This window comes from Schistocerca serialis, chromosome 2 (genome assembly GCF_023864345.2).
Source record: "Schistocerca serialis cubense isolate TAMUIC-IGC-003099 chromosome 2, iqSchSeri2.2, whole genome shotgun sequence".
Classification (NCBI taxonomy): Eukaryota; Metazoa; Arthropoda; class Insecta; order Orthoptera; family Acrididae; genus Schistocerca; species Schistocerca serialis.
In genome coordinates, this window is record NC_064639.1 from 307,424,832 (window position 1) to 307,440,428 (window position 15,597).

General features: G+C 45.0%; 1 protein-coding gene across 5 annotated transcripts in view; it reads left to right on the forward strand.

Annotated features, from left to right (window-relative positions):
• Positions 1-15,597, forward strand: part of LOC126457087 (uncharacterized) — a 763,934-nt gene that overhangs the window by 392,005 nt on the left and 356,332 nt on the right. For 3 of the 5 annotated variants that reach the window (XM_050093106.1, XM_050093108.1, XM_050093109.1), the window contains exon 1: positions 10,529-10,763. The exons of the other annotated variants lie outside the window; for them this stretch is intronic. In XM_050093106.1, coding sequence (XP_049949063.1) covers positions 10,728-10,763 — 36 coding nt within the window. In that variant the 5' untranslated portion in view covers positions 10,529-10,727. Of the gene's footprint in view, positions 1-10,528; positions 10,764-15,597 lie in introns of those variants that run through there. 5 annotated transcript variants of the gene reach the window in all.

Consider the following 15,597-nt stretch of genomic DNA (forward strand, 5'->3'; position numbering starts at 1 on the left):
CCACATAATCACCTGCCAATTGGATACATTTCTGCCTACGATGTACAAGTTTTCTGAAGCTGTCACGGAAGAAGTCGACGCTCTGTTTCCGCAACCACAGTCTCACAGTTCTCTCAATGTCTGCATCAGAAGCATAATGGTCTCCCCACAGATCGTCTTTTTTGAATTGAGAAAGGCGTCACCTTCATCCTCGTAAAGCAAGAAGAGTTCCTGGCAAATTTCAAGTGTGTGCACTTTCATTTCAGGAGTTAGCCTCGGGCGTACCCATCGTGCACAGATCTTCGGATAGTCAAGCAGAGCAATAATGTGACCCACAAGTTCTCGTGAAATTCCGATTGTGCTTGTAAGATCTCTCTGAGTGATACGACGATCGTTCCGAATCAATCTGTCAATATTTTGCTTGTGAAACTCGGTGGTTGCTGTAACAGGGCGTCCAAGTCTGTTTGTCACGCAGGTCAGATGTTCCCGCCTCAACATCTTTAAACACACTCGCCCAACGCCGCACAGTACTCACATCAGCACTACCACCATAAACTGTTTTCATTCTCTGATAAATCTCCTTTGAGGTGACACCTGCTGTCAAGAATTCAATGACTGCACGTTGCTTAAATCGCTTCGACCGACCGTCTGCGCAGGGTTCCATACTTTACACTGTAACAACACAATCGTTCAATGCTAAGGCTTCCCGGCAACTGGAGCTGTAGACAAGAGGCTACGGAACAAGCCAGTATCTGCCCCATACCACTGCTGCCAACTGTTGAAGAGGTACGATGGTGGAGGCATTACTTTTCAGTCAACCCTCGTAGAAACACAACCCATACTTTCCACCAATTCTCTGCGCTGGTCTGCAGCTCGTTGCCTGTGTCAAAATATCTTCAAAGCTAATTGTTCATCTGAGTAGAGATGAAACTCAGAAAGGACCAAGTCCGGGCTGTATGGTGGGTGATAATAATAAATGTCGTGTGACTAGGGCCTCCCGTCGGGTAGACCGTTCGCCGGGTGCAAGTCTTACGATTTGACGCCACTTCGGCGACTTGCGCGTCGATGGAGATAAAATGATGGTGATTAGGACAACACAACATCCTGTCCCTGAGCGAAGAAAATCTCCGACCCAGCCGGCAATCGAACCCGGGCCCTTTGGATTGACATTCTGTAGCGCTGACCACTCAGCTACCGGGAGTGGACGGTGGGTGATTAAACACTGCCAATCGGAAACGCTCCAGGAGCATCTTCATTGCCCTTGCAGTGTGCGGCCGAGAATTGTCATGAAGAAGGAAATCCATGACAGCTACGTTATGTGGGCTGCACGAAATCAGGCGAAATCCTTCACCATGCTCTTGTACTCAGCGGGAGACACTATTTTCTAAGCGTCTTTACCTGCTCACTGTGAGCTCAGAACTGAAGGGAGTTACATGATATGAACGCCGGTTAACTTGAGACTTTGCTCCTCACAATTGTGCGCTTCATCGGCTTTTCACTGGGGTCTCCATTTTGCGACCGATTGGCTCTTAATAAACGAACAGCCCTCGTATTTTCAACCCGGAACGGATATAGAGGTAAATGATGATAGGATATAAACGAAATGCTATAACCTAAGAGACACCGGAGACCAAGGGTCCCTAATACCAAAATAATATTAAAATATCCCTGAGCAACATCCAAAACTTTGTCAGCAGAGTTCAGTTGAATGCAGTATATACCGCGATCGGTAATACTCTCACGGAGTACTCCCAAAATTACCTGCATACATGTCTATGTCAGGGTTGAGTGTCTGCAAGGAAATCCTGAATCCAGCCATAAATCGATGCTCAGTAAGCTGTTCAAGAAACGACGGAGCGGAACTGTATCAAATGCCTTCCGAAAGACAAGGAACATGGAGCCAGTCTGGGCGCCGTTCTCTAAAGCGCTCTTATATCTCAGAGTCGAACAGAGCGATCTGAGGTTCGCAAGATCTCTTTTTTGTAGAATTGTAAAACATATTTTCCCTTCTTTCACTGCGTAACGTCTGGTAAAGCCGTGATGACATCATAAACCCGTCGATTTCGTTCCGCCTTGCTGTGTCCTACGGAGCTAACGCTCCGTCTCTAATAACCCTGTGCTCATGGAGCATTAAAGTCACTTCCTTCCGACAAACAAAATTTTCATCACGCACTGTGCTATATTGCGCTTTATTCTCCGAATCAAAATATACTGGTAGCGGTTTCTGTATGTAATAATGTTAGTAAACGTCACTATTTTTTAATTCTAAATTCATAAATCGTAGGAGACAGTTAATACTTTACTTGCGTGCCAAAAAACAACCTATACCGGATCAGACGTCGCCCGAGTCAACAAAAATTTACACCGGTTGCTAAGCTATGGCTGTATAATATAAAAATTACGGCACAGAAACAGTTTGGAACAAGAACGAAAACCACTCCTATCATAGCGCAAAAATGGCGAATATGCGCTGGGCAGAGTTAGTGATGTAAAAGAAGGGAACTAGGTTTCTGCCAGCTCCAAAGACATTTAAATCAAAACATCTTGACGCATCGCGCTTTTTTACGAGTAACACTACTTCCCTAGCGCAGTGAACGCTCTTAGCTACAAGTTATTGGCACACCTGCAGCTTGTAATTTATAGGCTAAAGTCCCTGATCCTGTGCCCCAAATCCAGAAGATTCGCCACCATAGTAAACAACCACCCAAAAATGCTCCTATCGGAACACAAAAAAATGTTCCATTTTATTTAGATGACTGACTTTAAAGTGGGATATCAGCTTCCTCGTTCTATCCTTCCTCAGTACCTTTAAAAGTTTTCCCGAAAATTTTGGCATGCGAACATATTTGCACTTTTTCTGTTCCAACTCCCACAGGCTCCCCTAACTGTAACTCAAGCCCACTACTCCCTCGCTCATACCCATCCACTCCCAATTGCGCTTTCTCACTCACTCATTTAGCCCAACTCATTGTCATTATCATTATCTCTTTGCGTGTATCTCATTGTCTTCTGTTTCATAGCCACAGACCCCTTCATTCTGTCCTACTACTCCATTCTCCTCTCACTGTGTCACTCTTGCTCTCTCTTGCTACTGCTATCTCATTCCCTCCATCCTACTGCTGCTGTTTCTTCTATCACTACCTCTAGCTTCCTCATTGTCACTGTCATATACTCTGTCACTCATGATCACATCCTCTCACTTACTTCAGATTTCTCTCTCTCTTTATTCCTCCCCTCCCTGGCACTGTCTCCTTCATTCTTCTCCAAGCACACTCCTGTCACTTTCAACTCTGTTCTACTGCCACTGAGACCCTCTCTTTCTCTCACCCTGCCATTGTCTCCTTCGTTCTTTCTATAGCAAAACCACTGTCGACTGTCTTCAATATTTATTACTTTTCTGTTTCTTTGCCACTGCCACTGTCTTCTTCTCTCTCAGCATAAAGAAGTGCGAATATGTTCGCGTGCCAACAATTTTGGGGAGAATTTTAAAGGTGCTTTGGAAGACAGAAGGAGGCAGCTGGTATCCCACTTTTCAATCAGAGTCTTTTAAATATACAGGAACATATTCGCATTTTTTTGTGATCCGATTGGAACATATTCCAACTGGTTCCCTTCTTTTCCCTGCTAAAGCATAGCATTTGACGCACATGAAAAGAAATGTATTGGTAACTAAAATTTAGATAGTTTACGTATATGAAATTGAAGTAGCCCAAAACTAATTTTACATTTCAGACCCGATTTTACGTGCAAAAAATTTTTTCAGGTACTTCAGTATTACAAAATGGGGTTCCTAAATGATAACGAAGTCACCTTACAGCATATTTCTCCGCGTTACGTCACTATAAATTACATTTCCGTTTCACACCGGATTTTACGTGCGTATTTTACATGTACATTGGTGTGACTTTGAATCTCTGTAGGTCGGAAACAGATAAAGATATGAAGAAAATTTCAAGGTTGTTCGAGATCGAAATCGAGATCTTGGGAATACATCATGATAGGCACGGCTGTTTGCTGTGCATGGCCGTCTCGGAATCCGCGACTGAGGTTTTGGTGCCCCAAATGCAAATTTTGGAGGTGTTTCTCGATAACGGATAAAAATTTCTGAAAACAGGGAGATGGATCTTCTAGATAAATGCCTAAAGAATATACGGTTAAGTTTCGAGCAATTTATTGGGGTTATTTTTTATTTAGATTTCACCTCGTACAGAATTTTAAGTGCAGAAGTAGGTTAATTTTGAACCTCTGTATGTTGTAAACGGATAAAGATATCAAGGAATTTTGAAGCTTGTTCAAGATTGGAATCTTTGGAATGTATCATACAAATTTCAGCCATTTGCTGTGCATAGGCGTCGGATTGGCTGGATTTTGGTCCACTGATGACGGCGAAAATATGTTTAAAAGATCACTTTTGTACGGTTTTCCGACGAACCGCCAATGAACTAATGGTGCTTCCACAAATCCCATCAAGCCCGCCGTAGACTGCATCAGATTCGAAAAGAATTGACCGATTTGCTCCATTTGTCTAAGCAAGAGGAAGTGTGCAATATTCATACTTCGACCCTGCACTCTAGGATATTGACACTAACAGGATCCTTCTGTTGGGTACACAAATGGTCACTGGGGCCCCAAGGCCTATCCAAACCATTTGGGTTCAAATGGCTCTGAGCACTATGGGACTTAACTTCTAAGGTCATCAGTCCCATAGATCTTAGAAGTACTTAAACCTAACTAACCTAGGGACATCACACACATCCATGCCCGAGGCAGGATTCGAACCTGCGACCGTAGCGGTCGCGCGGTTCCAGACTGTAGCGTCTAGAACCGCTCGTCCACCCCGGCCGGTCCAAAACATTTGATCCTACATTTTTATCAGCGGTAGAACCCGAGGTATGGGCACCGAATTTTTTTTATGCACGGCATTTTGGAACGTATTAGGTCGCATGCATTCCGATATACAAACCATTCAGTTTAAGAGCATACATGAAATAGCTAAAAAGGTTTTGCCGGGGTGATCAAATTTCTTGGGGTGGATTTGTTTTTTTTTTTTGGGGGGGGGGGGGGGGGCGAGAGGACCATTTCTCACATAAACCCACCCCCTGTAAAATGTATGGTGAGGGCTGTAAAAACAAATTGAGGCAAATTTATGTGCTTCTAGAGAGCGGGATGCGTCTACAATAGTAAGTATCACAGAGTGTGGATGCAAACATCCTAAACTTTAATAACACATTGTGTCATACTGCGTGACACGACAAATGGCATGTTGGATGACATGTGCCATGTTGTACATGACATGACATCATGTATCACGTTACTTTGGCTGACACGTTGCTTTATATTACAGGACATAAGCACTACTTGTAACAAGTATAATAACGCTAATATATCAAGGTGTTTTGATTTAAAACTCACTGAAGCTTCCAGGTTAGTCCAAAAGTTAGTTCCCTTCTTTTACATACAACACACTGTCTAGGACGTATTGCGCCTTTCTTTGTGCTATGAAAGTAACATTTTTCATTCTGATATGTCTGGAAACCAATATGAGACATGGGCCATTGAAGATCCGCAGTTCACAGCTCGCATTTTATGTACGTATGAGCCAGGATTCACAAGAGATGTAAATTACCACAATACTCACATGCGGGCAGATGGAAATGCTCGAGCAATTATGAAGTGGAATCAAGATCGTTCCATCATCAATGTATCGGCAGGAGACTCATAGGACCATGCACTTTACCGAGCAGATTAATAGCTGCTGCGTATCGCCAATCTCTGCATCGTGGATTGATCATCAGCGCTGTAGGAGACCGTTACCCTCGCAGAAAGTCTACGGCTGCAGTTTATGCATGACGGTACACCACATTTTCTACGGATCGAGCGACAGTACTTCACAGCGACGTTTAAAGGGCGATGAATTGTTGCAAGAGGTCCAGGGACATTGGCTCTCCGTTCACCGGACCTCAATCCGCTGCATCTCTGGCGATGCCCCTTGACCCGTTTGACAACTGCAGACGTTACAGGAGCGTATGACGCAAAGGGAATGGCGCCACGTGTACTTTTAATAATTGGTGATTCGCAGCAGAAATGTGCTAAGGAAGAGTCAGGATACGTGGTAACCAAATGAGCACTACCTATAGTGTCTACTTTTGTGTAACAGACGGATGTCAACAGGAACTGGTATCCGGACATACAGGGGGTGTACAAAAATACGGAAAACACATTACCATGTCTCATAAGGTGTTGGAAAACCGTTGCCGTTCGAAACAGCCTACAGTCGTATCGGCAATGATAGATGCAGATCCTGTATGGTTTGCAGGGCAGCACTATTCCTTCAAAATAGTGCCAAGTTCAGGTAACTACCACTTACACTTCTCTCCAAAGTCAACAACAAAAGCTCAATAATATTGATATCTGGCGCCTGCGGTGATCAGGGGAGGTGTGACAATTCATCCTCGTAGTCACAAAAGCAATCCTGAACGAAGCGAGCTGTCTGAACATGGGTCCTGTCGACTTCGAACGCAGAATCACCACTGGGGCACAAACATTGCACCATGGGATGGAGCTCATTATTCAAAATGGTCACATAATCGTTGGCAGCAATGTGACCTTGCAGAATAACCAGGGGGCCTATGGAATACCGCGATTGGCTTTTCAAATCATCACCGAACCCCCGTTATGTTTCATTCTTGGGACGTAAAATCGTGCAGAAGTTGGAAACAGTGTGGAATAAGACTCATCCGAGCAAATGACTTTCTTCCATTATTGCACATTTCAGATTTTATGGCTTCGGCACGTTTGGCTGTTACGTGCATTTATATCACTGATGAGTGGCTTCCGAATTCCAGCTCACCCTGAAATTCCCAGCTCATGGAACTCCATGTTGACAGGGTCCGCGAGTACGACAGTCAGTTCTGCAGTGACTCTTGCGGCTGTCATCCTCTTATTTTTTTGGGATAAATCTCTACAATGAACTCTATTGCTCCATTATGGACGGGGGACATCGGTTCATTAAGTTATTGTCAATGTCAATGAAATTCACCAACAGCTGTTGTGTTATTTTATTTTATTTTGAAGGCTAGCATTTCACTATCCCATCTTCAGGCCCCATATGCATCTCTCCAAAAAAACGAAAATGTCATATGAGTATAGTACCATGAATTTCTGGATGTCGTGAATTCAATCGTTACAGCAGTGCTTCATTCGGAGACTTGATAGCCTTCAAAATAAAATAACATCTTACGTTACACGGCTGTTGGTGATTTTCGTTTACATCGACAATTTCTGCAATGAACATCTGTCGCGATCATTCAACACACATTTTCGTCCAAGCTGTGACTATTCGGATGATGTTTTTCCGATTTCGCTGTATGCGGTATAAATCTTCGACACGGTGCCTCGTGAAACGCATAACACTCCGACTGGCTTGGTTATGGAAGCACCCACCATACACGCATCAACAATTTGCCCACGTTCGGATTCACTTAGCTACGAAAAAAATACCCTCACAACTGCAGAGAACACTGCTATGACCACGACAAACACTTATAACATATTGAGGACATTGCACAGACACCGTTCGTGGTCGAATACAACAGCGCAACCTGCAGCTTGGCTACCATCTGCATTTGTGGTCAAGCATGCATTTCTCGCGGTGTTTCTGTACTTTTGTCGAGCCCCTGTATCATTATACGGTACTTTTGTCCTAATTTTGACCAAATCTGTCTCCTATAGGAATATATGTAACTTTGTTGTTAAAAGTCTGTATTTGTATTCTTTTAGTAAAAATAATGGTCCCTCGTAATCCCGCTATCACCGTTCAGCTGCCAATCTATATAGTAGAAAGCTGTCACAACACACTCAATTTATTCACTGACGTGTAAGCGAAAATGAGCACTCTTGACAAGCGAGACTCACGAGGAGAGCACGTCAAGTGCCATAACCCGACTTCCTAGAAACTTGGGTTCAGTGGAAGAGGTGTCAAAATAAGCAAACGCGTGTCGCGGCTTGTCCGTCGATTGTCGACCGCTTCTGAGACGACGACGGTCAAAGTTTTCACGTAACTTAGATGCCTTTTAGCGAGCGATAATGTCAGCCGAATTGGTGGTACAGTGGCAGGCGTCGCAGTCTCTCACTTTTGCGCTCCGTGTTCGAAGCACGATTATTATTTTTATCTATTTTATTTTCAGCTTTTATGTACCAACGTCGTAGACGGTTACTACGCAAGTGTTTCTTACGAGGTTAGGGGACACAATGGTGTTATGTTAACTGTCCAATTACAACTTATTTTCAGAACAAGTGTCATATATTTATTGTATAATATGTGTGTTACAATCGATTTAAATTCGCATGGTCTTATATTTCATTCTTACATAAATTTTTAATTCTTGTGTTTAATGTTTATTCTTCATGATGATTTGGTGCACTCCCCTGGATGATAACAGTACTGATAGAAGTATCAAATGGCTCTGAGCACTATGGGACTGAACTTCTGAGGTCATCAGTCCCACAGAACTTAGAACTACTTAAACCTAACTTACCTAAGGACATGCCCGAGGCAGGATTCGAACCTGCGGCGGTAGCGGTCGCGCGGTTCCAGACTGAAGCGCCTAGAACCGCTCGGCCACTCCGGTCGGTCCATAAACGTCTCATAGGATTCATGTCGGGCAATCTGCATGGCCAAATCAGTCTCTCCAATTGCCTAGAATGCTCTTCAAATCAATCACGACCAATTGTGGCCCAGTGACAAGGCACGCTGGCATCCACAAAATTCCATCGTTGTTTGGAAACGAAGTCCATGAATGGTTTGTAAATGATCTCGAAGTTGTTGAACATAAATATTCTCAGTCAGTCATCGATTCATGTGGATTACAGTCCATTCTACCTAAACATTGCCCACACCATTATGGAGCCAACACCAGAATGGACAGTGCCTCGTTGACGACTGAAGTGCAAGACTTGGTGGGGTCTGTGCCACAATCAAGACCTATCATCAATAATTCAAAACAGTCTTAATCGCAATTATTATTATTATTATTACAACGGCAACCGGTTTCAACCCGACGTAGGGGTCATCTTCTGGGCGTTTACAAAAAAATGGTTCAAATGGCTCTGAGCACTATGGGACGTTCTAAGGTCATCAGTCCCCTAGACCTTAGAACTACTTAAACCTAACTAAGCTAAGGCCATCACACACATCCATGCCCGAGCATGATTCGAACATGCGACCGTGGCGGTCGCTCGGCTCCAGACTGTAACGCCTAGAACTGCTCGACCACCCGACCGAGAGGGCGTTTACACCATTGGTCGACTGCTGGTGGTGTCACTCCTGTCTACATAATTGAATTATTGATTAATCATACTAATGGCTGCTTCTCTCCACAACCATGTTGTCCAAAAACCTATCATCAACTCTTACCAATTGAAATCGAGATTCTCTGGCCAGACCACGGTTTTTCAGTCTTCTAGGGTCCCACCATTAAGGTCACGAGCTCTGGAGAGCCGCTGCAGACAACGTCGTGCTGTTAGTAAAGGCATTCGCGTCGTTCGGCTGATGCCATAACTCATAAACACTGAATTTCGCCGGACTGTCCTAATGGATACGTTCGTTGTACATGTCACATTGATTTCTGTGCTACTTCACGCGGTGTTCCCTTTCTATTAACATCGAGAACTCTATGCAAAAGCCGCTGCTCACAATCGTTAATTGAAGGTAGTCAGCCATTGTTGTCTGTGGTGTGAGATAGTGCCTGAAATTTTGTAGTCTCGGCCCACACTTGACACTGTGCATCTCGGATGAATTCCCAAACGATTTCCGAAATTGAATGTCCCACGCGTCTAGCTCCAACTGCCACTCCGCGTTCAGATTCTGTCAGTACCCGTCTTGCGGCCATAGTTACGTCGTAAACCTTTTCTCATGGATCGCCCGTGTACAAATGACAGCTGCGATAGCGCACTGCCCTGTTATACTTTGTGTAAGCGATCATGTCGCCATCCCTATGTTTGCATGTCGCTGTCCCACGGCTCCTGTCTCCTCAGTGTGTTCTGTGCCCTCTTCCACTCAGTTTCTGGGAAATCGGTTTATGGCACTTGCCGTGTTCGCCTCGTCAGTACAGGAATAAAACGCTAGCGCGCTGCGGTAGGCTCACTTGTCGCGAGTAGTGACAGTTAAGTTGCTGGTGTAAAAGTGACTTAAAGTACTCACCGACGGTCCGGTGCGAAGTAGCGCGTAGACAGAGAGAGAGAGAGAGAGAGAGAGAGAGAGAGAGAGAGAGAGAGGTGCTGCCGCTGGGCTGCGCCCTACCTGTTGCCGTGACCAGGCGTCGCGCCGGCCTGCAGCGCAGCACTCGTTCCGCGCGCGTCCGAGGGCAGCCAGATACTGCGGGGTCGCGGGGTCTCGCTGATAGCGGGCCTCTGCTTCGGCCGCAGCGCCGCGCCACGGCCGGCCTGGCCTCCAGCCCGCAGAGTCCGCGCGCCTCCGCCGCCGCGCACGCACTGACAGCCTGCCCGCCGGCGCCGCCCCCGCCACCCCCACGCCCTGCCGCCCCCGCAGCTGGGCGTCGCCCCGCGCCGCGTACACCCCGCGCCACCGCGACGACATGTGCGGCCGACGCTGCCCGTACGAGCGCAGTCGCGCGTTCGCTCACGTTTCGCCTCGCCGCCCGTGCATTTATGTTCGCATGCAGCACCCGGGATTCTGCCTCGAAATATGATCCCCCGACGCTGTTGCGGTGTAGGCTACACGGTACAAGATGAGATTCACGAGTGTACAGCCAAAGTACCATATGGTAAGTACTATATAAATGTTTTGTGGCAAATGCGTGTTATCCGGAGAAAGCTAACTAAAGGACTGGCCTGGGTGGCTGCCTACGGTACTAGAATACAGGGTACGGACCATGCGGCGTGTGCGCAGTAGCAAACCGCGACGCTGACGTCACTGTCGACCTTGCCACCGCTCAGTACTCTGCCACTGAAATTACTTTTTTTTTAGTGACGGTTACGTACCGAATATTCATATGATTTTCAGAGGTTATTTTTATTAAAAAGTCAATTTCCTTACAGTGGTATTTTTTACTTTATTTTGGTGTTTATCAAATGTACGTACAATCGATTTAAGCAGTACCTGCAGATGAGTCATAATCGTTCCAAAATCTGTTGTATGGCCGCGCAGGATTAGCCGAGCGGTCTAAGGCGCTGCAGTTCAAAATGGCTCTGAGCACTATGCGACTTAACTTCTGAGGTCATCAGTCGCCTAGAACTTGGAACTAATTAAACCTAACTAACCTAAGGACATCACACACATTCATGCCCGAGGCAGGATTCGCACCTGCGACCGTAGCGGTCGCTCGGCTCCAGACTGTAGCGCCTAGAACCGCACGGCCACTCCGGCCGGCGGCGCTGCAGTCATGGACTGTGCGGCTGATCCCGGCGGAGGTTCGAGTCCTCCCTCGGGCATGGGTGTGTGTGTGTTTGACCTTAGGATAATTTAGGTTAAGTGATGTGTAAGCTTAGGGACTGATGACCTTAGCAGTTAAGTCCCATAAGATTTCACACACATTTGAACATTTTTCTGTTGTATGTACATGAGATAAACATCAAATTAAAATTTAAAAAATACAGCATTACGGAAATTTACTTTCCTTATAACAGAACTATCGACTTGACCACAGTTACTTTATTTCATTCCTTCTTACGCGTTTTGGCATTACTCCATTTTCAAAGAACCAAAATCTTGTTGATACCAACTAACGCGTCCAGTTTAATCGTATGAAGCGTAACTTCTCACTTTGTTGCGTGATAGCAGACGCTGTTGTGAAGGTTACTATGTACTTGGTCCACTATATGGCATTCCTCCCTTTGGGTGGTCAGATGTGATCGACCGTAATCTTGACGGCCAATATGCCCGCATTCATGTTCCCATGCAGTCCAACGTCAAGCCGCAAGTTCGCATCGGTAGCTGAGCGGTCAGCGCGGCAGATGGCTAACCGAATAGGCCCAGGTTCTATTCCCGGCTGGGTTAGGGATTTTCGCCGCGTGGGGACTGGATGTTGTGATATCGTTACGTTCTTATCGTCATAACTGACAAGACAATCCTCTCCATTACTGAGATGGCTGAATGGGCAAGACTGGAAAGCCAATAAAATGGGAAAAAGTCAAGCCACTATCACATCCGAATGCCCAAAAAACTTGGATATTGCGCGATTGACCAGCTAGCCAAATGGAGGCCCAAAATAAGGCCTATCTTACAGTCCGTCAGGAGCTGATAACGCTGACTCACACGATAAGCGGAATCTGCGTGTCCTTCACAGCGGTCGCTCATCATCTGACGATGTTGACTTACCCTACTAGATCTGGTGCCAACACTGAACTTTAACATCACTAATGCGGTCTGGTCATCGTTCTACCTGTCACGGAGAACTGAATCTCTAATTATGCACATACACACTGATGGCGTGTACGTGTACAAAGTTACATTAACATCTGATCACGTCTTTTGGGAGCTTCACTTCCTTTTGCCAGGCGACGTAGCTCTTGTACAAAATCTCACTGGACAGTCGATTTCACTGTACCTGTCAGTCTGCCCATATAGACCAATGTACAGTAGCTACCATAAACAATGAGGTACAGATTTCGTTTGGATTTACGTTTCTTTAAGACTTTTCTACAATTCGTAATGTCTGTACTGCAATAATACATTTAAATATTTATGTCCTAGACTGCATGCAGCACGTTTCAGTAACACTTGTTTCAATTATGATTCATTTTTATTGAAACTGCCGAAAGGTAGTTGATGTATAATCATTTCGCTACGAATCAGTCAACTTTTAAAAATGGTTGGGATTGCAGTTGTTTTAATATTAGTTTTGTTTCAGTTTGAATATACACGGTGGTCCATTGATAGTGTCTGGGTCAAATATCTCACGAAATAAGCATCAAACGAAAAAACTACAAAGAACGAAACTCGTCTACCTTGAAGGGGGAAACCAAATGGCGCTATGGTTGGTCCTCTAGGTGGCGCTTCCATAGGTCAAACGGATATGGACCGCGTTTTTTCTAAATAGGAACCCCCATTTTTTATTACATATTCATGTAGTAGGTAAAGAAATATGAATGTTTTAGTTGGACAACTGTTTTCGCTTTGTGATAGATGGCGCTGTAATAGTCACAAACGTATAAGTACGTGGTATCACGTAACATTCCGCCAGTGCGGACGGTATATCCTTCGTGATACATTACCCGTGTTAAAATGGACCGTTTACCAATTGCGGAAAAGATCGATATCGTGTTGATGTATGGCTATTGTGATCAAAATGCCCAACGGGCGTGTCCTATGTATGCTGCTCGGTATCCTGGACGACATCATCCAGGTGTCCGGACCGTTCACCGGATAGTTATGCTATTTAAGGAAACAGGAAGTGTTTAGCCACATGTCAAACGTGAACCACGATCTGCAACAAATGATGATGCCCAAGTAGGTGTTTTAGCTGCTGTCGCGGCTAATCCGCACATCAGTAGCAGACAAATTGCGCGAGAATCGGGAATTTAAAAAACGTCGGTGTTGAGAATGCTACATCAACATCGATTGCACCCGAACCATACTTCTATGCACCAGGAATTGCATGGCGACGACTTTGAACAGCTCTGCCACTGGGCACTAGAGAAATTACGGGACGATGACAGATTTCTTGCACGCGTTCTATTTAGCGACGAAGCGTCATTCACCAACAGCGGTAACGAAATCCAGCATAATATGCACTATTGGGCAACGGAAAATCCACGATTGCTACGAAAAGTGGAACATCTGCGACCTTGGCGGGTTAATGTATGATGCGGCGTTATGGGAGGAAGGATAATTGGCCCCCATTTTATCGATGGAAATCTAAATGGTACAATGTATGCTGATTTCCTACGTAATGTTCTACCGATGTTACTACAAGATGTTTCACTGTATGACAGAATGGCGGTGTACTTACAACATGGTGGATGTCCGGCACATAGCTCGCGTGCGGTTGAAGCGGTATTGAAGAGCATATTTCATGACAGGTGGATTGGTCGTCGAATCACCATACCATGGCCCGCACGTTCACCGGATCTGACGTCCCCGTTCTTTCTGTGGGGAAAGTTGAAGGATATTTGCTATCGTGGTCCACCGACAACGCCTGACAACATGCGTCAGCGCATTGTCAATGCATGTGCGAACATTACGGAAGTCTAACTACTCGCTCTTGAGAGGAATGTCGCTACACGTATTGCCAAATGCAGTGAGGTTGACGGACATCATTTTGAGGATTTATTTCATTAATGTGGTATTTACAGGTAATCACGCTGTAACAGCATGTGTTCTCAGAAATGATAAGTTCACAAAGGTACATGTATCACATTGGAACAAACGAAATAAAATGTTCAAACGTACCTACGTTCTGAATTTTAATTTAAAAAAAAACCTACCTGTTACCAGCTGTTCGTCGAAAATTGTGAGCCATATGTTTGTGACTACTACAGCGCCATCTATTACACAGCGAAAAAAGTGGTCCAACTAAAACATTCATATTTCTTTACGTACTACAGGAATATATAATAAAAATGGGGGTTTCTATTTCAATTACGCAGTTGATATCCGTTTGACCTATGGCAGCGCCATCTAGCGGGCCAACCATAGCGCCATCTGGTTTCCCCCTTCAAGCTAGAGAAGTTTCGTTCTTTGTAGTTTTTTCGTTTGACGCTTATTTCGTGAGATATTTGGCCCGGTCACGATCAATGGACCACCCAGTATACGATACGAATCATCATATCCCTTGACAATTTTGTGGACGATAATCGTACCAAAATAGCCTAAAACATTTAGATCTTTTCCTAAGTACCAGTATGAAGCTTTCCACAAGAACCCAATGAGACTATCACTGGGCCGAAAATTTTGATCTGCCATATCACTTGATGTAAAGTGCCCATAAGGCATTCCTGTTTTAGAGAGAACCAGTGAAACGGTTATTATCCAGTGACTCGGTAGGTTTATGGGATGAGTGGGTTTCAAACAACCGCCTTGTCATCCAGTTTTAGGTTCTCCGTGTCTCCTATAATTTCAGACAAATGCTGGGACTGTTCTCTTATAACAATACGGTCAGATTCTCGCCACGTATGCCGGCCGGTGTGGCCGAGCGGTTCTAGGCGCTTCAGTCTGGAACCGCGCGACCGCTACGGTCGCAGGTTCGAATCCTGCCTCGGGCATGGATGTGTGTGATGTCCTTAGTTTGGTTAGGTTTAAGTAGTTCTAAGATCTAGGGGACTGATGACCTCAGATGTTAAGTCCCATAGTGCTCAGAGCCATTTGAGCCATTTTTTTTCTCCCCACGTATTTGTCTAAGAGAAAGATTTAACCACCTGTAACGGCTTCAGTATCGACATATCTTGCCTTCCTCTATGCATGTCATCTGCGCCTGTCTCACTAATCATCACCTTACAGAGCTCTTAGTTACATACAACTAAGTTCCTGTATTTTCGAAAAGCGATTGACACTATCCTACACTGCAACTATTAACGAAGAGACGAGCATGCAGATTGGTTCTCAGATATGTGGCTGGCTCTAACTTTTTTAAGTAAGAAAATTCAGTACATTGTCCTCGA